Source organism: Coturnix japonica, chromosome 11 (assembly GCF_001577835.2).
Source record: "Coturnix japonica isolate 7356 chromosome 11, Coturnix japonica 2.1, whole genome shotgun sequence".
Taxonomy (NCBI): domain Eukaryota; kingdom Metazoa; phylum Chordata; class Aves; order Galliformes; family Phasianidae; genus Coturnix; species Coturnix japonica.
The window spans coordinates 8,857,405-8,885,257 of NC_029526.1; the positions used below are offsets into that span (position 1 = coordinate 8,857,405).

Sequence of the window (27,853 nt, forward strand, 5' to 3'; positions counted from 1 at the left end):
TTATGCACATCTTTCCAAAAATCAGATGTACATTTGATCCACATAGTTCAGGAGTGGCACATACTACACGGCCCAACCTTGGTTACACAAGGTGATAGCACCTCTTGGTGCTGATACAAATGACCCAGTTTTGAGGGGGAAATAACAATAATCCACAGAGATTTTGGAGCAACCATTGGAAAACATCAGAGAGGGTCACCAGCCCTGGACAGAGAACTGCAAATATATATATATATATATATATATATATATATATATATGAGCCAGGAAGAACAAGTGCAGGTGGGGAGACAGAGGACACTATGTGAAGCCTGGAACCAAAAGGTTTTGAAGCAGATTGTAGCATAGAAGAGCCAACTTTCCAGTGATGGACAGGCCCTGCAGGTTAGTTGTACTTTAGACATTTTCTTTGGCTAATGTGGTAATGTTTGAGGGATGGAAAAAGAGGAGAAAATAAGACAAAGTGGAAAATTTAGATGGATGGTGTAGACAGGCATGCATCCAGCTATTGGAATGGCAAATAATAAGAGATCAGAAAGAATACATCTTGAAAGAGCACAAAGATTTGGGGAAACACAGAGACCTTTGAACGATGCGACTCGGAGCAGTTTACAGAGCTCTAAGCACACAAAACCCATACTTGGCTACAGAAGTTCCTAATCTAGAGATGGCTGGGGGCTGGAGAACACTCAGGGGAAAAGCTGTATGTGCTTACCCTGTGTTCATACTTCTCCCCAGGCATTTTGCTTTTGCCACTGTTGGAGACAGGAGTTAGATGGACCTTTGGCCTGGCTCAGTGTGGCGACTGTCATGTTCTTGTGCCCTTTGTGTTGTGAAAGAGTTGGAGTCCTTGTGGTGAGTCGTGCGTTCCTTAGCACAAGCTGCAGGATAAACTGCGCTTAGCACAGAGCGTTGCTGAGTCAGACACAGAAGGGACCTCGCTGGCATTCCTCAGTGCTTTGTGCATTACATACTGAACATCTCATGAGAACATTCTGTGTTGCCCCAAAACAGCTGGGCTCTTCACAAAGATGGCTGTACAGAGGTTCAGCAGGTTGCTGCTGGTGCTCCCATCTTCTGCCCAGGCTTCAGCAGGATGGCAGCACAGCTCTCCATCTCACAGCTGCTGTTGCTGTTTGAGCTGAGCAGCTGGGCTGGGGGGCTGCCAGAGGACCTCTCCTGAGTCACTGCCCTCACCCCTGGCCCACTGCAACCTTGGAGCCTCCACGCTTTGGGCTGTCAGCCACTGCGTTCTTGTGAGACTGCTTTTGTCTCTGGGGGCAGGGAGGCCTTGGTGGAGCTGTTGTTCCTCTCCCTTGGCTTGCGTCGCAGTGGCTGGCGACATCTTGCTGAGTCCCTGCTCTGGCCTTTCTGGCTGCCTCGCTCCTCCCTGCTTCCTTGGGCTTGGTCTTCATGACTCTCTTGAGGCTGTAATTATCTCCCATGAGTAGTGCCGGAGCTATCCTGTTTTGTCTACCAGGAGGGATCTCAATTTTTCCATGAATACTGTGGCACTTTTCAAAAACAATTGTCTCCTGAGGAGGTAACAGTACTGCTCACCTCCTTCCTTCTTTTACTCTGAGAGAGGCTCTGTTTCCCCTCTATTAACAGGTAGGAATAAGGGGAATATGTTTCCTGAGCAAGTGGGAGGACAAGCAAGGCAGAGCAGTGTTTGTGCACATATACAGTAATTTCTGCTTGGTGTGTGCATACATATGCACATGAGCGGCATATATCAACAAAACATTTTTTCTAAGGTCAATACTTTCCTCTGCTTGGGAGAAACAAGCCTTGCCAATAACTGGATTCAATTTATAAGAAACTAGGTGGAAATAATGATGAGGAAATGAGAAAAATAAGCTTTTGATGAAATAATTAATGACTGGTTGTGACACAATCTCACAGCAGCAATCCAAGGCTCAGGGAGATCAGAGGAGCCCATCCGCTGCCAGACAATGCTTACCATGCAAAGCCAAGTAGCCTCCTGTTTGCAATTTAAAATCATAACCATATACATGGACTGCAGTTGGTGGCGGCTTGTTTGTTTTAAGTTCTCCTAACAAAGTAACAGCACTCCCTTCGTCTCATCTGTAGGAGGGGAAGGGCCAGTGGGTTCCAAGCAGCTTGTAGCGTGTAAGACAGGTCCATCTCCAAGCAGCTAAAGCCAGGAGATGAATGTTTCAACATGTGTGAATTATTCTATTGCCACCAAACTGAACAGAGCTCAGCTGCTCACAGATCTGGTCCAAAAAACTGAAACCAGTGACTCTCAGCTCTAGATTCCTGAAGAAGAGTGGGACTTTTGACTGCAAAAGGTGCAAAGGAAAAGTAAAACCCTTTATCAGCAGGCTTGCATGTGGTTTAATGGAGTCCTCACCCCCTTAGCAATATTTTTTATGGACCCACAAATGGATGTAGTTGAAAAATACCTGGCCTAAAATAAATACACTTTTCAGAAGGCCAAAAGCTGATGTTCCTTTTGCATGTCACATGGAGATGTGGGTGAGCTGGTGGCAGTGGGTTGGCTTGGTTCAGGAGTCATTAAAGTAAATCTCCCTGTTGCCCCCCTCCTCTGATTCTGCTGTACAGTAACATGGTCTATGCTGTGCTAACTGGATTGCTCTACCTGAAACCAGACGCTCCAAACGGGCTCTGACTGCCAGTGGGCGGCTTCAGAGCACACAGCCAGGCTGTAGCTGGTCTGACACCCCCAAATTACAATGATGTGGACACTCACAACATGCATTTCATGCCATTCTGCTCTGCACAGAATGGTAACATCTGTTACCTGCCAGGGCAGCAGAGCTGTGCTGCCATCCTTTGCTCTGCTCCTGGGAGGCAGGAGGGCAGTTGGCTGGACACAGATCCCTGCCACAGCTGCTCTGCACTGCTCCCGTCCTGATCAGATGAGGTGAGAGTCAGGAGGGGAGGCAGCCCACTCCTAATCGCTTCCAGAGGTCCTGTTTTTCAGCTTGGTCAAGGCACTGCTGAGTCATTTTTATGCAGAATGAGTTATGGCTGTGTTTAAAACCTCTCTATTATCCTTCAGTAATCCAGTGCTCAATCTTGTGTTCTAATGCTGCCCTTCTAACGCGCAGATTTATATGTAAAACACTTTGCACTTCGGTTTCCTCCTAAATAATAACTAACGTTTTTTTCTTCTGAAGGCTTTATAACATTAGCTAACTGGTCCTGACAACACCCTGGTTTTCCACATGCACAGCAGAAATCTTGGATGAGCTTCTTAAGGCTGGTGTTTTCAATTCTCATGATTTTATTGTGAGTCTGGGGTGGGCTTTTTCTTCAAGTCTCAGCTCCTGGAAGCACATGATCACATGACTCTCTCATTTATTTATTTAATTTTTTTTAAACAATAAATTTATAATTCTTCAGTTGCAGGGAAAGGCCTGAAAATGTTATCCAAATGCACTGCAAGGCGCAGAAACCAGATGCCAAACGATGAGAAGCCAAGCTGGATTGCCATTTTTTAATCTCTGAGGTTTAAAGGCGATCTAAGCCTGCTCTGGGTCTTTGTTCATGTTTTCAGAGCACAGAGGAGCCTGGCATTAAAAACAGATTCTCTTTACAAAGTGGTGAAGGGAAGTAAAGACTTCAGGGATGCTGTGCCTATCTCCTGCATGTGCTTTCTGATTCTTGTCCTGTATCTGCTTCACTTTCCACATGGCGACTAGTCACGTTCCTCACAGCAGTAGAGAAAAGCACACACATAAATCTTTGCTGGAATGGAGCAAATTTTTAAATCAAATCAAATTTGCACAAACAAATAAGATCAGGTTTTAAACTCTTCCATCTGTGACTGTGCGCTAGTAGGGTGCAGTGTGCCCTGGGTCCGGGCAGGCGGTTTGTGACGCTCAGTGCTACTGTAACACAGCAGCCATTGCTGCTGCAGCTACTACCAATAAAACAGGTCTGTTAATGTTGTGATTGCGATCATCTGCTTAGAAAAGTGCATTAAAACTTGTGGTAGGCTCTTCTTGCGCTGTGGTGCTGCAAACTGGCTATTTCCATATTGTAAAAGGAACTGGAAGGCAGAAAGTGATAAACTTACTGATTTTGTGTTTCTTCTACTTCCTTATTGCTTCTGCCCTGACCCATTTAACTTCTGCCATTGTTTCCCACTGACGGTGTGCTACGTCAGAGGCTGCAGCTGGCTGCCTATGGGACAGCATTCAGGTTTTTCTCACTGCATTCTCAGTCCTGTGTAATCTTTGCTGCTGTAAAAGTGCTGCTGCTTTTTTATTTATACGTTCTGCGTGGGGGGAATCTAATACTATTTTAATTACTCTGTGTGTCTTTATCCTTTAGCTATGGGAAAATCTCTGCTAGATTTTGAAGTCCAGAACTTCCCCGAAGGAAATATTTCCTAGCCTGCTAGATCTTAGTGATACAAGATCATTGTGATATTAATTATAAAGCATACTTTTCTTCATTTTCTTCTGTGGCATTTAGACAAATATTTCTGTGGCTCCCTGAACAAATCCCTTGTCCCTCCAAGCTGGAGAGCTGCCTCCCTCTCACTTCTGCTCAGCCCAACAATATCTTCTTCTCCTTTCTAGCGTTTTAGTCGTATTTGCTGCTTTTTAAGCCATTCAGCCCGTTTGCTCCCATGTTTACATACTGAAGAAAAAAAAAAAAAAGAAAGAAGTATTTGAGGTAGGATCACAAACAGCAGTGGTTTCTGCCTTGTGGTGTGCATTAATACATTACCGCACCTTCCCATGCTGGGCTGCCAGCAGCAGCCGCAGAGGAGCGCTTCGTGCCGGCCACATGGAGCTCTGCCATGAGCGCTCTGTTGTGAGAGCTGATGGGAGGGCCAATTGTTTGTTTCATGTGTTGACCACAAACTCACTTAGACAGGTTTTGTCTAGGAATCTAGAGATTCCTGTATTACAGTCTTCCTGGGACCAATTCTCTGCCCACTTCCCTTAGAATAAATCTGCATGATTGTGTTAATTTTGCAAATCTTTATTTTTGTTTCAGTTTGGCGCGTTCCAAGGCAGATGACCCTGGTTTACAGTTGCTCGTATCAAAGACACTGCATGCTACAGACAGAGCAGACTGCAGCCAACAGAGTGCTTCTCAGATACTGATGGAGAGCGAAAATGCAAAAGAATAACTGCAGCATCTAAAGGGCAATTTTCCAAGTACAGGAGAAGAGGCAAACTGCAAGGAGAGGAGCCTTCGTGAGTAAAAATTAAAGAATGATTGTGCTTTATTGAGGAAAGTGACTAAGACTTTATGTAATGACTTTGCTGGTGAATTACTATAAAGTGTGTGAGAACTGCAACAAGGTCATACTCGGCAGGGAGCTGACTCCCTGTTAGACCCACTTCCAAATGAAACAGTGTTTTCTGCTTCCAGAAGTGCCAGAGCTGAGCTGAGCAGTGGCAGCAGTGCACGTACCCAAGGTGTGATGGGGCAGTGCCATGGCAAAGCCAGGCTCTGAGCAGGAAGCACACTGCTACAGTTCTTAGACAATACAATCAAGGAGGGAATATATTTATATTGGGATCAGTTAACGATGCAATTAGCTAACTAATCAGATGGGCACATTTTTCACGCACTTTCTAGCATAGAAGGAAAGATGGGGTACTATGTCAAAAGGCTGTGGTTACATCACAGGGACCAATAACAAATTTATGAACTTCTTTGCGTCATAATTAATCTATCTGTATCAGATGACTGATTGCTCATTTTGATATGTGTATGTTCAGTAAAGGGCATGCAGGAGTTTGAAAGACAGGTGGATGGAAATATTCTCAAAATCCAAAGAATCATTCAGTCTTTCTAGAAGAAAATTTGAAGGGGAAGTGTCAGCTGAAGTCTACTTGAATTTTGGCAGCTTGTTAGGTCTTAATCTCCTATATAAAATGGGGAATAGTGGCACTTCTGCATCTCAACAGGATTGTTAAAGAGAGCTGCATTAAGGGGCATGAGATGAAGGGGCAGTTCAGCAGAGGAGGTGGTCTGTGTATGCAAGTTGAGCAGACAGCTTAATAGGGTGCAATGGCAGAAAATATCTTGCTGAATTGAGGCATGGGAAAGGAACAGCTATGGCACCAATCCAACCAGTAGGGCTTTTCTGTGTCCTTCCTTGATGGATTTACTGCATCGTTCTGGTTTGGTTTCCCTTCTGTAGCTAGCCCTTCATATGGTGCATTCTGTTGTGATGATTTAACACACACCTTACAATACTCAAGGTGGATTGAAAGATTTGTGTTGCTGATTCTGCAACAAATATGTCATGTTCCAAATGGGCTCCCAATGACTTCCTGTATTATGCTGAGATAGTTGGTCGGAGGCATCTTGGTGAAAGACAAGGCCAGCCTACAGTCAGATCTTGGCATGAGTCAGATCTGCCGCCTTTCATGCACTTTTATTTATTGCAGAGACAATGTGTTTCACTCACAGCTTTCCTTCTCTGACAACTATTCATGCCATTTAAATAATCTGCACTCCAGTGTTTGGACATTGCCCTGCTTTCTACTTGTTTGTTTAGTGAAACTGCCGCATAACTGCCCCAGCAGAGTCCAGAGTTATAAACAAACTTTAACTGCAGAATGTGTGTTTAGTTCAGTTTTCACCTTGACACAGAGCCTTTGCTTTCTGGAGGAGCAGAGACACTCTCCAGAACACATCAGCACAGCACTGTGCACACACCAATAACAGCAAGCTCAAACTCCCTTGTAGTAAAACAAGGCTAGAGAAAGGCAACAAACACAAACATGGCATGCAGGGTTTGTTTTTCATAGAGTGCATGATTAACTTTACTGTGTTAATTCACGTAAGTATTAAACTTCTTTGTACTTTTGTGAGAGATAAAGCTGCTGTGAGCAGACTGGCCTAAAATCTCATTTATGTCACTCTAAATCTGAAGTAACTCTCCTGACAATAACATTTGGAGTAGATCTCCATAAAAGTCTCTAATAATTAATTTGTCCCAATGTGGGTTCTTGATCTTTCCACATGCAACTGCAAGCCTGAATGTTTGTAATCTGTGATTTTTTAAATTTTATTTTTGGGATAAAATATTGCTAAGGCTATAAATATTTAAATCCAGTCAGATATCCCAGAACAGAAATCCTATTCTATTGAACATTTTAATCTGAATGCACAGCATCTACCTTGAAAATGCAATATAATGCTGTTCAAGTCGGTCCAACAAAGGTAGGACAAAAACAGAGTTAGGAGGTTTGTTCTGTGATCTGTGTGACAGCTGTGACTGAATGACTAATAGCTCTACCAGGAAACAGCCACCATCGATTCTGCAAAGTTAGCAGTGTCTTTCAGAAATAGGTTTTTCAGGAATGTGTGCAGGCTTCTTGTGTAGTGACTTGGGGAAGTTCTCAGTGGTACCGCTACCTACATGGAAAAATAGGCAGATCCTGAATACGGTATGTTTGCACCACTGCATTCATTCAGTGACTCTTTTTTTTTCCTAAAGGGATTCCCTGCAGGGGAGCTATTATACATGTTCTAGCCTGAAACTTGAGCTGACCAGAGAATGGAAATTGTGTTTCACAGACAATTTTGAGATTTTGAAATTTGTTTTCATTCCAATTCAGAACAAAACCTCAAAATGTTGAAATTCTCCACAAAGGAAAATTCCACAAAAAATAAATAGTTTGGGCTTATTTGGATTATTACAACTTTTAAAAATGCATATATTATGTAGAATCAAAGATCTCAATGCTTTGTTCCAAGAATTGTTGGCGTATCTTCCTCCAAATGCTCTGGGTAAGAGTAATAATTCCTCAAAGCACTGCGATTCTGACACAAATACATTTATGAAGGAATGATGCTCCATTAATTTCCCATCTGAAGTCCATTAGGCTTCCTATTGCCATGTTATCGAGACGTCTTGCACTACAAAAGCTCTACAAATACTCCAGCTCCAGAACTGTGATTGACAGTATGCCACATGTGGGCTTCTCATGTAATGTTTGTGCTGTAGTGAGGACCCGAAAGTCTCCACTGGTGCGAGAGAAGAGAGGAGAACTCAGTTTCTGAGGAGAGCTCTGAAGCCATGGGACAGTTGAAGTGAAGCTGTTCTTGCTGCCACCAAGCCCCTGGCACTAGAAGTCTTCTCCCTGGCAGCAGAGCAAACAAACGGGCTGCTCAGTGGCATCAGCATTGGCTCCTTCCATTGAACGGAAATGACCCACATGAGGAATTGAGCTCCTTGTTGGTCACTAGCAGGGCAAAGTCCATGGTGAAGAGATTCTAGGATTCTTTAACAAATACCAGTGTCAATAGCCTGTATCGCAGAGCTCAAAGGAGACTCTGACAATGTGCTTTCAGTGCCTGTGCTGAATTTTGGAACGTTTTTGCTGTTGCAGGGTTATCTGAAGGGAATTGTGTTTCAGCTTTCATCCATGCCTGAGTAGAAGCTGTTTCCTGCATTTTCATTCTGTGCTGTTTTTCTTTGTGATTTCTTTCTGGCTTTGGTGCATTAATTGGTGGTAACTACAGGTTTGGTGCTGAGGTGTTGGACATCCATAGCATGTGAAAGAGGTGCTTCTTTCTGGGGGTGATCTCAGGGACTGCAGTCCCTGCTCAGGGAAACAAAGTTGTGAGTACATTCATGAGGATACTAGCTGTGATGTTTGCCATCCCACCTTGACTACCTGTATCTTGCCTCATCTTGCTGTTTTTCATTTGGTCAGGGAGCTCCACAGCCCACATGCTAACCCAGATTTGGGCCAGGCATCCATCCTGCCTTATGGGACATGTGGTAAGTAATTCTTTATGGCTATTCCTTTAAAGCCTTATATCTGGCAGGGTAAACTGTCAGTACACATCCAGAATCCTTGTATAGGTCAGTAATGCAGATCAATAGGCCTTTCCCACTGTGAGTAACAGGAACATGCGTCTCCAGCTGAAGACTGCCCAAGGAGGAGTTTTAGATAATATGATCAGTAATGGCTGGAGTGTGATATGTCAGCACAGCAGCCAGGGATTGAGGAGCCATGAGTACCAAACTGCATTTAGTGCAGAGGCGGTGAAGGCAAACGCCCACCCATACTGTCTGCGCTCCCATCCCTCCTTAGGGGCACAGACTGAGGAAATGGAGCTAAAAGGCTTTGGGAGTGCTGCCACCTCTTCGCTTCTGAGAGTCAAAACATATTTGGTACATGTCACAAGCAGTGACAGTGGCAGGCGATGAAGTTATTGGATGACAAACCTGGTCGTGCAGGTCTAGTGAGATTCTTGCCCTGTGCGCTGCACTGAGGAGGGACAGTGTTTGGGTCCCTGTTGTATGTACACAAAGCCAGAATGTTGTCTACAAGTGGCACATTTGGGCTCAGTATAATTCTAGGATATGTTTTTCTCTTTGGGATATTTCTGAACTGCAGTCAGCGTGCTCCCCACTAGAAAGTGACATGTAGGAGCCACCCTCTGTTGTTGAAAAGTTGATAGAATGTCTGTACAATATTATGGTCACTGAAATATGTTTAAACCTAATTGGTTGCATGTGGGATTGATTGCTCTAATATAAAGAACTGAATGCACTGAAGACCTGCCAGAGGTTGCAGAAAAAAAAAATCAAAGGAAGCCAGATATAAGGCCAAATGTAGCTTTAGCAACTGCTGCTGTAGCACTTCAGTGGAAGGGCTCACCCGGTGCAGAGCTGTAGCTGAGATCTGTCAGTGGGAGCACGGAGATGGACCTTGGCAGGGCCAGCACTCACAGCCATGTCCATTTTCTGGTGGCAACATGGTGGTCTGGGCAGCTGCATGGTTTCGTTTTCAGACAGAGCCAACAATTCAGTGCAAGAGCTCAAAATATTTCAGTTCTCTGGGAACTAAAAATTTCTCTTGAGAATTTTATGCATTTCATGTCTTAAGCCATTGTCAGAAACTCTACAAAAGCATCCAGAAAGAGGCACCAACCTTCCTGGTAACACTGCAGCCTTTCAACTTCAACAAGGATGAACCACTGCAAAGTCTGTACCATCACTTTGTGCCCCTATACTCTACTTTAAGGTAGGGATTCACCATATTACCAAAAGGAACCATTGCAGTGCTTGTTCCAAACCTAGCCCCCTGATGCTGAGGCTCTCGCTTACTCCTAGAGCCTGCTAAGCTGTAATTGCATGACACAGCCTGCTACATCAGTTGCAGCCCTGTCTGGGGGCAAACTCAGAGGCTTTCTCTTAGAAATTTGTCTCACATTAATGAAATATTCTAAGGCAAATAAATGCCACGAACTTTTTTCTATCATTTAGCTGCGTCATCTGTTCTGTGTTCATTAGTTGTCATCTCAAAGCATGAAAAACAGCTCTGATCATCAGTGTTCAAAAGCATTGAGTGTGGCTGAGGCTGGAGCAAGCACAGCTTCAGTGCAGAACTGCCATGGAGAGAGAGAAAAGCTTCACCCCAAGCTGAGGGCAGAGCCAGGAGAAGCTGCCCAGCTGTGTTACCTGCACAAGGATTGTTACAACACCAAGAAGAGCTTCTGAGGCTCAACCTATGCCCTGCAAGATGCAAGATGGAGTTTATTAAACAACACGAGATGTTGCCATTGGGCACACAGAAGGCAAAGGATCAACTTCCACACTTGGACTTGGTCTCCATTTAAATTTTTGCAGAGAAAGCTATGCTGGTCCATAGCTATTAAAGGTAAAGAAAGGCAGTGCAGCTTTAAGCAATGTAGTTATGCTGGCAAGGAGCCATATGTAGACAGTCAAATCTCCTTCCTTCTGTTGTGCACCCACCGGCAGAGCAGTGACTGTCATTCAGGAGCACCCTCCAGTTTGGCACCTTCAGACTCACCGAGGTGTCCCCAGCTGGAGCAAGAAGGGAAGAAGGACTGTACTGGGAAGCTGGAGCAACACAGGGTACTGTGAGGAGCCTGCCTGTGTCCCTGCTCCTGCCTTGTCAGCAGGCACCATAAGGGCTGCCAGAAAGGAAATGCAAAGAACAAAAGCAGAACTTTGTAAAACATCAGGTTTGATCTGCAACTGATTCCTGGTAGCTTTCAGTGGCACCTGTGTGAAGAGGTCTGACCCTGGATGGTGTAGGACTGCTCTTCCCTCATGGGATCCAGATGAATGAGCTTCTCTTATTACATGTACAAGGAACTCTTGAGATATGCCTAAACACAAGCCCTGTAATTATGGTGCATGTGTTAGCAAATTAGACCAAACTGAGCCAAAGGCCTTACCAAGGTATTGGGTGACGCTGTGCTACGTGCTTGCTGGCTGAAGCTGCCCCGTTGGAGAGGGCATGAGGGCAGCTGTCTGTCCATGCAGCTTTCATCCCTGCCCAGAGCCCAAAGGGATAATGTGCTGATGGACAGGGGGCCCTTGGCCATGCCGCTGGCACATTTAAAGCCTTTTATTTCCTCAAACAGCAGTGTGTTCAGACACACGCACAAAGGCTTTGTCCCTTGGCACTCACTCGCCTGCAGCAGCTCACTGAGGGCTGCTGGGCTCCTGGCAGACACGGGGCCTGGTGCTGAGCACTCAAAAAATTCCTCTTCAGATCCAATTCTGTTTGTTTTGTTGCCTTTGCAGAGCGAGACACCTCAAAGCCACCTTCTGAAGAGCTCTGTGTTAAAACCCACCAAACGCTGCATGGCTGAGCGGTGACTCAGAGTGGTGCTTCACTCCTACAAGGTCAGTATGGCTGGAGCAGAGCTCTGGCCCATGCCTGTCTTTGGCTGCGTGTTGGGCCCACACTGGTGCCTCCAAAGTACTGAGAGTCCGTGGCAAACAGAAGCTGAGAATTACAATCAGACCTTTTTTTAATTAGCATTTCATTAATGAGTACTATTTTAGCAAATGAGTGCCCTGATGAGCTTGATTATAGCAGGAACAGAGGGGAAGATATGGGATATCAAGGGTCTGACCGGAGACCTGTGTGCCCTGCAGCCAGGCGCAGCTCCCCTTAACCACATCACCCCCTGCATCCACCAGCTTTCACCCAGTCAGTGTCCCCACTTTCATCACAAACCCTTACTGCAACTGGGTGATGCCTCATTGATGATATGTCTCTGCTGCAATGTCCAGCTGAACAAAGACATTTCCAGCTGCAGCAGTGGTGCTAAGGAAGCAGCAGTCGTGGATCTATTGTCCAATTGCTGCTTTCTTTGCAGCGGGGATGACTCCTTGACATTAGGCCTATGGAGTCAGCCCGTTAATAGTAGTTTAAAGTGGTCAAGAGGTTACGGCAGCAAGGAATGTTAGTAAAAATGTCTCTGTGGAGTTTAAACAACCAGTATTTTAGGCAGGGCTTGGTGGGTTACTGTCCCTGCACAAACAACTAGAATGTGAGAGTCTGGGCTGGGAAATACTTAAACTGTTTGGAAAAACTTGTTTTGTGCAGCTTGAGAGCGTCCCTGGAGGCTGTGGCCCGATGCCATGACTCCTGGTAAAGGCTGGGCTGCTGTAACAATGAAGCTTTTATGGGGAAGCTGGAGTACAATCAGAAACTTTTTGGTCCCTGGGGATTATGGGGAGGGGAGTTCCTGGGTTCAAGATGTCTGGCACATTATGGACATTTCCACCAGGATTTTGGGGGTGTTCTATGGCACGCAAGGTATGCAAATTGCTAAATGTGTTTTCAATTCTGCTGTGTTGTGCTGTCTTTGTTGGGTGATCGTTTTTTCACCAGCGTAGCCTGAAGACAGGATGGGTTCATAGCACGAGTGGAGAAGTGGTGTTGTCTCACAAGCGGTGCTGACCTATGAGGAGCTCATTATATTTCCATCCTCCAGCAGGCTCCTGGCTGGGCGGCTCCAGATTATTCACTGGGTAACCTTCCTCCAGTAAGAAGTGTCCTGAACTGAAAGGCATCTTTGATCGACCACTCCTTACCAAAGTGATCAAAACTCTGTGCGTAGAAACTGTCTTGTTCCTCATTGCTATTACTTAATCGCGATCATTTGCATGTTCTGTATGGCAGATGTCAGCAAGAGGTCTAACGACTTGCCAGACTGAAGTATCCACTCAGTCAGCATTACAATGTCACTTCAGACCTTCTTCGAAGGCATCACACCGCCGCTAATTAATGTGAGGGCTTTGTTACAGAAGGGAAGGCATTTCCTTATGGAGAGAGGCTTCCTTTACCAGAGGTGTTTGCTGGAAGGAGCAGAGCAGGATGGGCCCAGCAACAAAGGAGGAGGTAAGGGGCTGTTCCTGAGGGTGGAGTTAGCACTGCCACCGTTCATCTGTGCAGGTATCTGGTCTGGGAGTACTAACCCTGATCCCATGCCTGTTGAAATCAGTGACATGATTTCTGCAGACTGTTGAAGGGACCATCGAGAGGCTGAGGAGCATTTAACAGCCCAGCCTGGCAGGAACAGTTTGTACTGCAGTACCCACATGTGCTACACACTGGGCTGGATGGATCCTGAGTTCTGTGCGGGTGAAGGAAATGGGGCTCACACAATCAGGGCCTGGGGGATGAGAGCCTGGTGGTCAGTCTGTTTTTCTTGGATGACAAAGATGTAGTTACCAAAATGAGACTGCCCAGAGGTGCTCAGGCTTGGTGGGTTTTATTGCTGGAGCCTCAAGGAAGCAGCCCAGTGATGAAGGGTCTCCCTGCTTTGTCCCCCATTTTGTACGTCTTTTCCCTTTGCTTGCTGAGGTTTCACCTCGGGCCTGCCTCCAGTTTGGAAACACTGAATAGCTCTTAATGACAGCAGCACAAACAAAACCCTATAAAGACAGGATTTGTGATTTACGTGGGGTTAATTACCACAACAAGTATGTTTATTCACTTCTCTAATAAATCCTAAAGACAGGAACAAGTACTAGCTTGAGCAGATTCATCCTGTGCATACGTTTTTTTGTCACCATTTTTGCAAATCAATGTGTGCAGGACAGATAAAAAGAGATGACATTTCTCCCATCATGTAGGTACACCCATAGCCCGTGTGTGCTCTTCAGCCCACCAATGGCATCAGCTTTTACTTTAGATCTCTTGAGGAAAATAGGCTCTTTTGTGACTTCTGCAGTGCTTTTTAATTTATTTATTTATTTTAAGGAAATAAGTGGATCATAAATGAATATTAACTACAGCAGTGTGATCTATTGCTCTGACACCTACTTGCCACAGGAGGAAGGTGAGGTTTCCATTTGTCTCTGCTAAAGGAACGAGGTGTTTCTAACACGAGGTTATTAAGCTGCAGTGATGGGAGCTGGGGCATGAGCAAGGCCCTGCGGTGTGAAACTGAGCTTCAGTGAGGGCACTCCAAGGCCCATCACTCACTCACTAACAGAATGACTTGGTTCCACCAATCTGATTTATAGGAGAGGGAACTGATGTAGAGAAATGAACAGTGCTACTGGGGTGTGTGTTTTTAAAATCACTGAGTGACTTCATGTAGACCAATGTTCAGCACTGTCCTGTTTGATTGTGTTCTGATATACGTGGGTTGCAAGGCGGTTTTGTTGAGCTGCTGATTCTGCTTTAGCCATCTTCCATGCTTCCAGTGTCCATGTCCATGCTGTGCTGACTGCAGTCCCTGGTTATTTAGAGCAGTAGCTGCCATGGCTCGGCACTGTGCCAGACGGGGCCCCCGCCGCGCTGAGGAATTTGTGTCAGATAGAACATTTCGTACGATGCAGAAGGTTCTGTCACCTTGATTCGAAGGAAGTTGTTTGTGTTAATGCTTAAAGGTAACGTGAGACAAGGCGAGCTCTTTACTTTGGAACACGCGCTGTGCCATTGATGTACGCAGTACAGTAAATATAACAAAGAGTGCACTGTGGTATTTACACCCACCGCAAACACATTTGCAAAACAGGATTATTTACAATCCAATAAAATGGTTCTGCTTTTAAGGCAGAAGCCCTGTGTGCTCAGTGAAGTGTGCTCCTCAGCTTTCCTTACCGTTTATCGACCCAACACATCCCTCCCCATTTTTTTAATGCCTTCCATTAATAGTTAAGAAAAAACCTAGGGAAAACAAACACTCTTTTCCTGATTGTTTATTCACCAGTCTCTTAGGAACCATAATTACGTCTCCCAGGAATTGTGTGTTTTATCATACTGTATATCTTAAAGAGCCACTTTAGGTAAAATAACAAGGAGTGCCTTATGAAGGAAAATTGGATTCATTTTAAGACTTTTTTAACCCTCCAAAGAATGGCTCTTTGTTTACTTCTTTAGTGCATGTGGCAACTTGCCCAAGTAAATACTATGCTGCATAAATACCAGAGATTGGTATTTATGATATTACATAAACATACTCTGAATAATGACTCATTGTTGCGATGAAGACGAACGCAAGCAATATACATTGCATTCAGTGCGTTGTTTCTTGTCACTTTATTAAGTGGCATTGAGTGTTGTAGGACAGAATGACAGCGATTGGAGAGGAGAAATCCAATTGCATTATTTAGCAGATCTGAGTTTACAAAACAGAAGAGAAAACAGCCAAAACAGGAAGGTTATGACGATAACATAGCAGATTAATTATCAGTTTGCAGGATAAGTTGTTAGGTGTGCGCTGGGGTTGACTGGAAAAAGGTTTATTGCTCTTTGAAATGAAAACTCATGCAATGTGTTTATTCTGCTGTCCCAAGAGGGAGCTGAGCCCTCAGGTTCATCATCCTACCTGTGGTGATGCTCACATCCAACTGAGACAACAGTGTTTCCCACATGGAGCCACACTTTTGGTGGCTTTGTTTCTCAGAACCTCAGTCTGTACAGCTCAAGTTTTGTTACACCTTTGCCTGCTCTCCAGAAAAATCGTGCAAGGGTTTGTGTGAAGATAAAACATGGCACACTTTGCAGTGCTGCCTAATGATGGAGCTCAGATCTGAGAAATCAAACTCCCGAAGGGAAGGTGCATGGGCCAGAACCTCTATTTAAAGCCAGCATGGTATTAACAAGTTATTTATTTTTAAAGCCCATGGTTACAGCCTGTCTCATCCAAACAGCAAAAACAACGGGCATTCAGTTTCTTAACGGGGCTACTGAACCATCCCTTTAAAAATGATGATGAAAATTATCACCCATAATAATGGACCAGCCTGAAAAATGTTAATTTTTGGAAATTCAGCCCCTCAGGAACAGCGGAGAATTCTGCAAAGTGGGAGGGTGATCCCCATAATACGTGGAGGAGTGGGATGCCCAGCTGTGGGAGCATTCTGTTCTCCTCCATGACTGCAGGCCTGCATGCTGTGGTTGAGGTGAGGCTTCAGGTGTTTGGTGGGGTCTATTGCCAGCAGAAGAAATTTTCTTCCTAGTGTGAATAAAGGATAAAATGTTTTCCTCATAGGTGAACGCCCCTTGTGCTTGCGTGCTCAAGAAGATAGCTGTGGATGGGGCCCACAACCTCTGCAAAGTGCTTGGGTTTATGGAAACCACTGCATTACTGCAGGGTCAGTAGCTGTTTATTGTGGTTATTAAACTGTGCCTTTTCCCTCTGATTTTAACCATTTCCTTCCTGGTTTTATTCTTTAGTCAAAACCCACTCTATGTAAGGAGAGCTGTGTTTTGATGTACTCTGGGTGCTGTGTGCTCTTCCATCCTGTGTACAAGGTCGTACTGAACAAATGTTGACTTTTTCTCTCTTGCACTTCACATACTTTTTACAGGTTAGAAGGGAACACAGGGGACAGGAGAACAGGAGGCTGTTGGTCTGCAAAGACCAATGATGTGTCCTGGTCCAGGACATAGATGCATAGCATTAGTTTGCTGAGGCTCTACTAGCAAGCTCAGGAATGACGGTGATGCTCTCTGTGCCATCCTGGATGACACATAATTTGTTCCTAAACCCCTGATAGATAACACCTCAAATGACTGCATGTCCAAGTAGAAAGGAGGGACATTCCTCCCAAGTATGTCCCTATTTTCTCAGAAAAAAACAAACAAACAGAGCAGTAATGTATATTAGCAAAGTTGAGGGGACTGTGGTCAGACATCAAATTCAGTCACAATTCTGTTTCCTCTTCATATTATTATTAAATCTCCCTGGCCAAAGCCTCCATATCTATTGTGCTTGGTGCTCTTCAAACACAGGATATCATGCTAAGGCATCACTCCTTTGAATTTTAAAGCCATGTCTCACCACCACTTGTGTTAAAACAATTACCTGTGCCAGGCAGCCTTAATCTTATTCTTACCTCACATTGTCTGGGGTCTGCTGCTCTGTCTTTTTGGGAGCCTATGATATAAATGACAAACTCTGGACAGCACTGAGGCCAGATAACATGCAGGCCCCATCCCAGCCCCACAGAAGTCGGTGGGAAAGCTAGATGGACAGCTGTGGTTTTGACTCAGGCCCAGAGATACTGGAAAATAACAAAGGGGAAAGAAGGAAAGAGCTGGGTCAGCTTTCAGGGTTATTCCTCATTTCTTTTAAAAGGAATAAATACATGTTTTTTTGTTATGACTTTCTCAGAATAAGCTTGTGCCAGCCAGCCATGTCTCAGCAATGTGCTTGCATGATGAAGACAAAGCAATTCTGAGCTTACAGGCTTAACATCCTTTTTCGGTACAGTTCATTGCAAAGAAACCTGAGTAATGCATCTTCCCTCTGAAATGCTTGTCTGCGCTGCATAGAGAGCATTCACACACTTTGCATAAGCCTGAGGATCACACTGACAAAGAATGATAGCACTGCTTAAGTAGTTAATTTGGTTATTTATTCATTTAAGTGTATGTGAATCAAGACATTTTTTCTGTGATCTGAAGTGACTGCCAAACCTCTGATGAGTTTGTAGCTTTTACTGTGTCGTTTCATTCTTTTGTTACACGGGATGGATGCAGTCTTAATTTCACTGGCAAACGCTTTGAGAAGGGCAGCCCTCTGTAATAGCTCCCAAAGAAGAAAAGACAGAGACAGACTGCATGTCATTCCTTCATTCCAGCGTGCCCATATCAGCATTTGCTGTGCCTGCAGAAATGCACAAGAATCACAGAGTTGTAGGCAAAATGCATGTATGTGAGCACTTGTTCTTCTGTGCAGAACAAAGTACGTCTGCCCTGCAGCTATCCTGAGGGTTAGGAATGGCTCAGAGTAAGGATTCTATACCCCACAGTTAACATTTGTAAAATGTAAGATTCTCAAGTTAAGGCGATGTATGGAGCACCTCCACAAATGCGTTGTGTTGAGACACACATCGCTATAGATGTGTGCAGACAGAGAAAAAAAAGGCAGGTTGAACTCACTGAACCTTGTACAGTTCTGGACAATGTTAAACTTTGTTAAACCTCAAAATCACATCTTAATTCTGCAGGTCAGTGACTCAGCAGCGAGACACACTGCGCCGGCACTGGAGAATCACCAGAGGAGCTGAGAACTATCCCAGAGAGAAAGTGCTGGTGCAAAGGTACTGTTGCTAAGGGAGGTGGCACTTGGGCTGGGAAGCATGCAGGTGTGAAGCTTGGTCCAAATATGCTCCTTTACCTGAACACATGGCAATTACATCTTTATTGTCCTCTGCTTCAGGAGTTGGAGAGTAGGAGTGTCCCCTGTCCTGCAAGGTTTTGTACTGGTTTCATGCAGTTGTCATTTTGTCACTGCTTTTGTCCTGTTTAACTGGGACAGGAACGACTGAACCACAAACATGTCCATGCTCAGCTCTACCCTGTTCAAGCTGGTGGTCTCCATCCCATAGTGTGGGGTCCGCCTCATTCCCTACAGGCTGCTGGGTTCAGTTAGCATCTCTGTGGCCTCTTTTCTCTTTGTCACATCCTTTACTTTCAGCCAAGTATCTACTTGCATGTAGGGCTCAAGGGGTCTTAGAATATGGGTGAAAGCAAAATGCACAAGAGAAGTTCCATGAGGAAGAATAGGCTGGTGACCGTGTTGTCTGTTGTATGTAAGTAGAATGCTTCTCTTGGCACTGTTTCTTACTGCTGGGTTATGGTAGGGTTGTGCTCTTGAACTTCTAAATAGAAATAAGGTGAAAAATACTACTTTTGCACCTGATGCAGATGTCTGTGACAGCTCACCTGTCCAATTTCAGTCCTTGATTAGCAACTTTGTAGAGAGGATCTGAAGGAAAGCTCAGAGGAAAAGGTGCTCATAATCTCCATAAGAGATTTTGTCACAGCTGGATAATAAAGTACAGAACTGGCCAGGATTCCCCCAGTGCAGTGTACAGCTGATAGTGGTGAAAGTACCAACCCCTCCAAGCTTTCAGCTGCACTCAGGTGCTGCGTTACACAGTGCTGCACTGTATCAGTGGATCTAGAGATAACGTAGTCAGGTGTTGGTGTGTTACCCACAGAGCATTTCTATAATGTAAGAGTTTGTCTTGGGGTTTTTAAGATGCCAGTGGCCTTGCCACGTATCTCTGATGGAATCACCATCACTTACTTACACTGGAGAGAAGCTGACTGATCATTTTCTTCTCTGCAAACGCTCTGAATTCAACCTGTGGTCTGAAGAAAACAGAGAATGTTTTCTCATTCATTTGCATTGGTGTGCTAATACAGGTTTTGCAATCGGATTTTATCTGACAAGGTGATTAATTGTGTTGCTGCACGAGAACAAGTGGAACTCAGGTCCATCTCCCATTGCTGTGTTTGAATCTCCGTGCAGTAAAAGCTTGTATTTTATTTTATTTTATTTTATTTTATTTTATTTTATTTTTTAATCTTAGCTTTTGTCAAGCATGCAGTTCTGACTTGAAAGCAGATCTGTTGAGTTCCATTTATCAGCCACTTTATTTCTATAAAAAAACTGAGATCAGCTACACTGATGATAACAGCCAGAGTCATGTAAGGGACTAGAATTGCAATAGTCGTTCTCCTACAGCCACAAGCATCCAGCTGGTGTTATTTATGCACCATCGACAGTGGGACATGCTCTGACTTGAGGGACTGGTGCTGACCTTCCCTTCCTAATCATTTATACACTCCTTGTTTTGAGCGCTCCACCTTAAGGTTTCTCATGACTCACTTTCTCTCTGGAGTGAACAAATAAATCCTGAAGGACTCTGCATGCTTCCAAGTGTGTAACCTGTCCCCTCGTACTGGTCCTGTTTTCAGCTCTCGAAGTAGCAGTGCTATTTATTAAGGTGTGACCTCAGAGCTGTAGGACTTTGAGAGCTGAGAGGATGGTGGCTTCAGCTTGACTTAAGCTTATCCTAAAATGTCAATCCAGTGCTTTTTGTGGGTGCTGTGAGGGAGGAATAAGACTCTGCAGCCTCTGGAGGCAGGAAAATTGGGAATAGAATCATAGAATAGCTGGAGTTGGAAGCATGCATAGTTCTACCTCCAAAAAGGGGAGCAGCAGTTCATGTCACCTTCCTGAACTTCTGTAGGGCTTTAGACATGGCCCACATAATGTCCTTGTCTCTGTATTGGAGACATGGGTTTGAATGGACTGTTTTGCAGAAAAGGAATTGAGTGGATGGCTGCGTCCAGGGAGCTGCAGCCAATGGCTCAGTGTGCAGGAGATCTGTGCTGAGTGATGTGCTTCAGGAGACACACAGCTGTTAGAGCAGGTCCAAAGGAGCTTTAAAGAGCAGGCAGGCCTGAGAGGAGAGGGCAATAAGAGGGTACAAGAAAAGACCACCTTGTCTTTGTCTCTTCCTTGTGTACCTCTTCCCTAAGAGGAGCTGCAGGGCAGTGCAGTGGGTGAGAACATCCCAGCTGGAAGGTCTGCCCAGAGCCTTGGGGAGCTCGTCTGTGGGGTCAGGGCTGGCTTGGCCACGGGGTCAGAGGTGGAGGGGAGGGAGGAACATGCTTTGGCCTATGTTCCAGATTGTGGGGCTGGATTAGGCGCACACACTTGGGATAGGCTAATGAGAATAGGGACACGTCAGAATGTCATTGTGCAGGAGAGAGGCTTGATCTGCTGTGCCATGAGTGCTGCTGCCCTCGTGGTGCCTGGGCACATCAGACAGGACAGAGCTCACCACAGCACTCACAGGGGAGCGATGTTAGGCACTACGGGTTGGTCCAGCATGAGTAACTGCAGGGGTGTGATGCAGAGAAGGATGTGGTTCTTTTAATTCCTTCCCCTTGTCCCATTGTTTCCTTCCCGGGCGCACGCAAAATCTTCCTCTGCCTCTCCCTCCCAGCCCAGCTTTTCTCCTCTCTTTGGCTGTCCTTTTGTCCTTTCCCTCCTGTAGAGCCAAGCTCAACAGCGTAGACCCACACCCAACAGAAAGGGACTTCTTTTGGCAATTTGTCCGTATCTGGGACCCATATGTCAAGCAAAACAATTGTAAATGGGCTTCATTGGCATTCCTTTGGCATGGAATGGCAGAAAGCACGGGCAGGAGTGGGTTCTTCAGAAAAGCTTGGATTTCACAGCTGTGCCCATGAGCGGCACTGGGGGACATTGTATGACCTCAGAGAGCCTGGTTCTGCCACAGAGATACAGCGGAGCCCAGGTCCTGACTCCTTCACTGCAGGCAGGAGACTGGGAAGGTCGGGCTGTGTGCAAGCAGGTGCCTCCTGTGCCCATGATGCGGAGGACATGACCTGCACTGCCATTAGCTGTTGGAGCCACGCTCCCCCTGGCTTCAGAGGATGCATTACGTCTGTGTGAAGCACCACACAAGGTCAGGGCTAGATTGCCTCACATCACCAAAACAGATTCATGTATTTGTCCTAAAGCAAGGCTGGTGCAACAGGACAAAATGGAATAATGTAACAGCTGGGAGCCAGGGTGTACTGCAATGTCAGAGGAGAAATACCCTGGCAGCCCTATGGGAAAGCAATGGTGAACTCTACTGTTGGATTAACCAGGCTTTTTCTTTTGCCACAGTCATGATGTCAGAGCTTTTCTCTGCGTGCTGAAGATGCCATGTCTGGCACTGAGAGTCGCAGTGTGGTGGAGCTACAGCTTTTAATGGAAGTTCCCAGGCTGCGTGCCAGGACGCTGCAGACAGACACATTTATGGTTTTTCAGGTAAAAACATGAGTGATTTGTGACCAAGAGGAGGATGTGGTTCTTTCCACTCCTTCACCCCATCCCCTTCTAAGCCATCCAAAGCACACATGGCTCTGCGATGGAACCTTCACAAGGGCAGGTAAACAATATTCCTATTGTAAATTACTTCAATATCTTCACAAAAAAATTAGTACAGTCCTCACAAGCACAGACTGTTAAAGTGCTCTGTAAATTACTTGTCTGCCTTCACTGGGTTAACTCAACAAGTCCAGCAGCTGTGGGGCTTATCTCATATCTCTGCTGCTGAACCTGTGCTCTTTTGTCACTGACTCCAATGTATCACTTTGTTAACATCGAACAGCTTATGAATTGGGAAAAAATTCCTCTAGGAGTTTGAAATTTCTATTTCCTTAGTGATCCTGGACCCAAGTAGACAGGACTCACACTGAAAAGGGACCTGATGGCCAGTGCACAGTGTGCTGTAGAAGTGCATCTCTGCAGCCAGCCCTGAACTTGCTGTGCCCACACTGTGTGATGTTTGAATTCTGCCATCAGAGCAGGAACTGCAGAGCAACGTTTTGGGTTTGACAGTGAGGAACGTGGCAGCTCTGCAGCCTTGTGATGCGTGTGACAGTACGACCGTGCTCGCATGTACAAAGCCAGCTGCCATCCGTGTTGCAATGTTAAGAAAAGCTGAAGGCGTATTATGTCCAGCAACAGCCCCAGGGTGAACAGGAACAGGTGTGCTGGGTGCACTGATCTATGACAAAGCAGCAACTTATGGCCTCATGCTGCTGTTTTGTCAACCCGCTCACAGAGAAGTATTTGTGCCATCATTGGTCCCGTGCTTCATGGCAATATTTCTCTGGGGCTGTAAGCAGGGCACTGCTTGCCATCTCAGGTTGGGTAAGTGCCTGATGTTCCTCCTAACGATTATATAAAGTCTTTGTGCATCAATTAGAGGTGGTGGGAGATGCCTGTATATGACATGCTGCACATGCAGTGTTATATGCAGTTTTATTACAGTGACTGGTGCTGGGCGATTTCTCCACCATCTCCTCCACTCAAGGCTGTTCAGATGCCTTGTAGACCAAATGCATGGGGAGCAGTAGTAGTTTTACTAGGCCAACTGATAAACAAACATATGTTGGGAGCCGTTCCCAGGGCCACGCAGCAGTTCTGTGAGATGGAGGACTCCCGGGCTTTACCAAAGGTCCAGAAACCACTGTTTCTCCCCTTGTGGCCAGTCCTGTCTCAGCAATATTTTGATTGCTCTCCTGTAAAAACTTTTCCTTTTTCCCCCTCTGGGCTGTTAATGTTACCACAGAGATATTTTCTATCAACCCACTCCAGAAAACTGAAGTTATTCTGAAAAAGGAATTAAGTAAGGAAGATTTACTGCAGTTTAAAAAAGCCAGCACTTGCAAGACACGGCCCCCAAGGAACGCTCTGTGATCCAGAGATCATTTCGTACCATTGCATTGGCAGTGCTTCCTTGGTCAAAGCCCTTCCGTGTTTCTTCCTGGGATATTAACGTGAGTTTAATCATCAGTTAAAACATCTGGCAAGATGAGACTTGTTTCCAGAAGTGGTTTGATTGGAGTAGCACATTGTAATTCAATTTCCAATTTTAGTGGCACATTTTTTGCAGCACTGATTATCAAGTAGTTATTGATTTCACCCCCTTCCCAATAACTGGGGCAAAATTCGGAAGCATTTCAGGCTGATCTTTGCAGAGCAAGAGCAGGACGGTTTGTTTATTCCCCGTGTGGGATTTGTTCTGCATTGACTGCATTGCTGGGTGTCCTCACCTGTCTGTGCTGCTGTCTCCTGGCTGTGTGTTGTAACCTGAAGGGGATTAGAGATGGCTGCAAGGTGAGTCCAGTTTTAACATCTAAAGCTGAGTTAATGGAGTCAAATGGTACTTGGATTTCTGATTCTCTCAACAGAAGGGCCTCCTGCCTTTATGATGGATGGCACTTAATCACAAACCAGGACACTTCCAGTGTGGCAACATCTCCAGGCTCTGCAGGAAGAGCCATGGCTGTGCTGAGCCGGGTCTGCTTGGTGGTGCCAAGCCAAAGGAGCCCCCAGTCACCATCACCAAGCCATGAACACAGGTGGGACCAGGCCTGCTCCATGGGCCCAACAGAGTGGAGTGTGTATTGTGAGTATTGCACATACATCAGGTGCCCTATTGGCAGGGCTGGGTCCCTGTAACCTCAGGGGGTGTCATAGGGTGAGATGAAGCTTTGGCAGCACTTTAGAAATGCAGGATTGAAGTTACTGGTTCTCCCAAGCTTATTGCCTGCTATGGATGGCCCCAGCAGGCAGTCTGCTCCAGCACTGCCCTAAGTGCACAGAGCACTGACCTGGCTCACACGTGGCACTGCCACTGTCATAGCATCCAGAGCTCTCCCATGCGGTGGAGCAGAGCTCCTTTGCCCACGCTTGCTCTGTAGACACAAAACAAGGTGAGCCCACTGCCATGCCAAGGGATGTGTCTGTGTCTCAGCAACCTGCTGTGGCAGCAGCTGCATTACCTGCATAGGATGCTCTTCCTGCTTTCGGTTTCTTTCCCTTTCTGGATGTGCCACACTGGCACATCCCCGTCCTGTCCCGGTGGTGGTGGAGCTGCCGGGAGTGCCCTAAGCCAACCCCAAGCCTTCAGCTGCTGCCAGAGCCCTGGCAGACCCTGCACTGCCCCAGCATCCCAGCAAAACCTGCAGGGTGTTGGTCCTGCAGCCCCGGCAGCATCCCTTGGAAGCTGCCATCACCTCGCTGCCTGCTGTGGCCACCGAACGATGCCTGGCAGAGGTGACTCAGCGGCAGGGAGCCCTGCTAAGGCCCTGGCACATCCCTGCACTGAAACACTGCCTGCAGCCTCCTGCCTCTGCCCAGCTCGCCCTTCCTGCCGCCTTTCCCCTGGGGTCCTAACTCCCGACTTTGTTGCTCTATAAACATAATAACAATAATTATTCTCTCATTGGACACATAGCCATCTTCTTTGTTTGCAGGCTTAGATAAATATCATTCAAATCATGGAGTCTGATTCATGAGTCAGGATGATGGCAGCCCTCCAAAACCTCCTTGCCCATGGAGAGTGTGTTTGTGTGAGAGAGATAGAGAGTTTCACTGTACGAAGAGTAAGAAACTGGAAGCCAAGTGAATTAAATACAAAGCAGATAATTATGTGTAATTCATTTACTGACTAATGATTGCACCTGGTACAGAGGTATATGAATCCATTTCACTCCGCATTTGTTCTCAAAAACAATCTCTCTGCACAAGATAAAAACTAGGCCTGTGTTTACATTGGTGTTATTGGCAGATTCTGTCTCTTTGGTTCATTCCCCCTTTCTTCTCACCATGTTTCACTTTTCCTGAGTTTACCTGGTGTCTCCTTGGCAGTGACAGCTGCTCTGTGCAGGTAGGGGCCGGGTGTCACAGCAGAATGGAAGCTTTGCTTCTCTCCTGCAGGCTGCTGTATGCTCAGTTCACTGCTCAGGTCCTCTGTGATGGCTGGTGCTCAAAGCAAGGATTGCTGCTTCTTGCTGAGTGTGCCAGCACCATCACACAGCTGGGCTCCGTCCAGTAATCTATCCATTAATGGGGTGCAGTAGAGGTAAGTGCACACTGTTTGTGCAAGTGTGAGCAGGCTACATCTGCAGGCACTGGCTGAGAGCAGATTTCTGTTGTGTGTCCTTTAAGGCCAACTTTGGGAAAGGAACCAACTGGAATGACAAAAGGAAGAGGGAAGTTACTTGGCAGTTTGAATAGAAGCTGGTTAGTAAATCGTGGCATGCTCACACTGAAAGAACACACTGTGTTCACCTGTGTATGCTTTCCAGCATTATTTCCACTGAGTCTTTACTGAAGTGTAATAGTGAAGCTGAGCTGGTGGCTGCCAATGGAACAGCTGTAGCAGCAGATCTAACCACCGCTGCTGCACACACACAGTGGGAGGTGTCTCCCTGCAGCCACCACCAGCACTGTGCGGTGCCAGCAGAGCATCACTGCTGCCCAGCTCCTCCGCTCCCAGCACAGCACTGCCCTACACCCTGCAGCGCTCCCAGGGATGTGGCACAAGCAGTGGAGGTGCTGCTTTCTCCATCCGTGACAGCCACAGGTAACAAAAGCATCAGCAATTAAAAAAACAGAAGTAACCTTGTGCCCCAGTATTGGAGTGATTTATCATTAGAAAAGCCCAAACCAGCTCATCTTGTTCGCAAGGGCTCCCACTGACTAAAGCCGCAGTCAGCACACGCTTCAGTTCTGATCCCATGCAATCCTTTTCCGATGAAGACCTGACAAGCCAGGACAGATTGCAGGCCGGGAGATACTCGTGGGGCGATAGTACTTTACCTGTAGGTGGATCCTCATTTTAGATAGCACGAAGCAGAGCTGGTGAGCTGATTCACTGCTGTACTCCTGATATTCACCGGAATAACACCACTGAATCACCAGCAAAGTTGAAATAACAAATGATAAAATGGGACCATTGTGTTGAAGTTTGCAGCACGTATATGGAAATGACTGGCTCAAATCAAAGGTAACAACTGGTGGGAACGACCCCAGCATTCCTCATGGGACTTTATGTTTTATTCAGAAGAAGAATGAGGATGAGGAGAACTTCAACAGCTTCTGAAAAGACTCAATTTTGTGTTTCATGTATTTCTGCAGACCAGCTAAAGCTTAGAAACTGCTAAGTTAAGAAAGCACAGTCCTGGTTTCTCTTCTATTTATGAAAACGCTTGCAGAACAACTGAAAAGAGCTACGTAACTGTGATATTTTTGCAAGTAATGCTCTGGAAAAGCAACTAAAGGCAACAGGCAAGCTTGCAATTAGTAGTTCTAATTATAAAGTGTATACAGAAAACAATGTAGCATCATAAGTAAAGGCCAAGTTCAAATGATGCAATAGGAATAGTAGAACACCATGTAACAATGGGCAAAGCATCCAGCGAGAGAAATACTTCTAAAGGAGCCGCAGGCTTTCCCATGATAGCAACAAGAACAAAAAAAGGAGAAAATAACAGCACTGTATTCTATGTAACTTCTACAGTAATCCTTTCTCAGTGCCACCCAATGCTCGTGCTTCTGTTGTAGCCCTCAATCATCCCTGGATGACACAGCTGCAGAGTAGGACCCAATTATTGCAGACTGGGGGGGGGAGCTTCCCTGTGTTGTTTGTGTATCCAGGGACCACTCTGTGCCTCGCTCCCACTTCCATTAATAACAACAGCCATCAAATACCCCTGCCTGCAGCATTGTACTTCTACAGGCAAGCCACATTTCTGTCACATACAGGTTAACAAGTGTTTGAAAGAAGGAAAAAAGTAAGGAAGATGCAGGGGTCTTTGCTGCATAGCCTGGTGTGTATATGCGTGCCCCCTAAACTTCTCCAGTCTCTGACAGCACTCCATGTACTGCATGGGAGCTGCAAACCTCCACTGTTAGGCAAGGCCCTCTGCTCTGCACCAGTGTGTGCAGCAGCAGCACAGGGTTACGTGCTGCGCTAAAGAACTGCTCTCAAAATTAAGTCCTGGGTGCAACCAGAGAAGGTGAAGAGACACAATACCTTAGGGAAATGGTTTTATTTGTTCTGCCTGGATGCATATATGGCAATCACCCATGTAGCACGATCCACAATGCTGAAAACCATTTCATTATGTTCTATAAGTAAGAGCCTGATGTGGTTCAATTGTATCAATTATGCAACTCTTCTAAGTGGTGTAGTCAAGGGTAAATGCAGGCAAAGGGCACTCCCTTTGTACCTGCTTCTACTCTGGGCACTTCTAATATTTACCTGCTCCTCATATACCACAGACAGATGAATCTGCCCACTTCTACTTACCGCTGTATCAGTGACTCCTCTTTGGTCAAGAGCTTTTCTTATGCACCGATGACACAATAAAATAGAAAATGGAAGTCAAGACGCTGCTGTGTGTTTGTTGTGCAGAATCTAAGTAAGTGTGGCTGTAATTTTGAGTAAAGCATCACTTTTAAACAATGTTTAAAC

General features: G+C 45.7%; 1 protein-coding gene and 2 long non-coding RNA genes across 25 annotated transcripts in view; 1 reads left to right on the top strand and 2 right to left on the bottom strand.

Moving 5' to 3' along the window:
- Positions 1–27,767, top strand: part of LOC107319261 — a 150,805-nt gene extending 123,038 nt beyond the window's left edge. The window contains exons 5-13 of one of the 14 annotated variants that reach the window (XR_004308709.1): positions 5,002–5,204; positions 11,540–11,641; positions 12,742–12,859; positions 13,055–13,148; positions 14,013–14,091; positions 16,036–16,165; positions 16,255–16,357; positions 18,218–18,310; positions 21,706–27,767. This is a non-coding gene — a long non-coding RNA (uncharacterized LOC107319261). Of the gene's footprint in view, positions 1–5,001; positions 5,205–11,539; positions 11,642–12,741; positions 12,860–13,054; positions 16,166–16,254; positions 16,358–18,217; positions 18,311–21,705 lie in introns of all 14 variants that reach the window. The other 13 variants (XR_004308706.1, XR_004308710.1, XR_004308704.1 and 10 more) reach the window with 13 other exon arrangements.
- On the bottom strand, positions 15,285–21,273 carry LOC116653980. The gene is made up of 2 exons (XR_004308713.1): positions 19,307–21,273; positions 15,285–17,874 (listed from the first exon to the last, which is right to left on the bottom strand). It is a non-coding gene; the product is annotated as an uncharacterized LOC116653980 (long non-coding RNA).
- LOC107319257 overlaps positions 25,018–27,853 on the bottom strand; it is a 44,986-nt gene continuing 42,150 nt past the window's right edge. For all 10 annotated transcript variants that reach the window (XR_004308700.1, XR_004308701.1, XM_032447161.1 and 7 more), the window contains one exon: positions 25,018–25,565. Coding sequence is in view for 8 of the 10 variants with exons in the window: in XM_032447161.1 (XP_032303052.1) it covers positions 25,491–25,565 (75 nt within the window). In the remaining 2 variants the exon portion in view is untranslated. The remainder of the gene's footprint in view (positions 25,566–27,853) is intronic.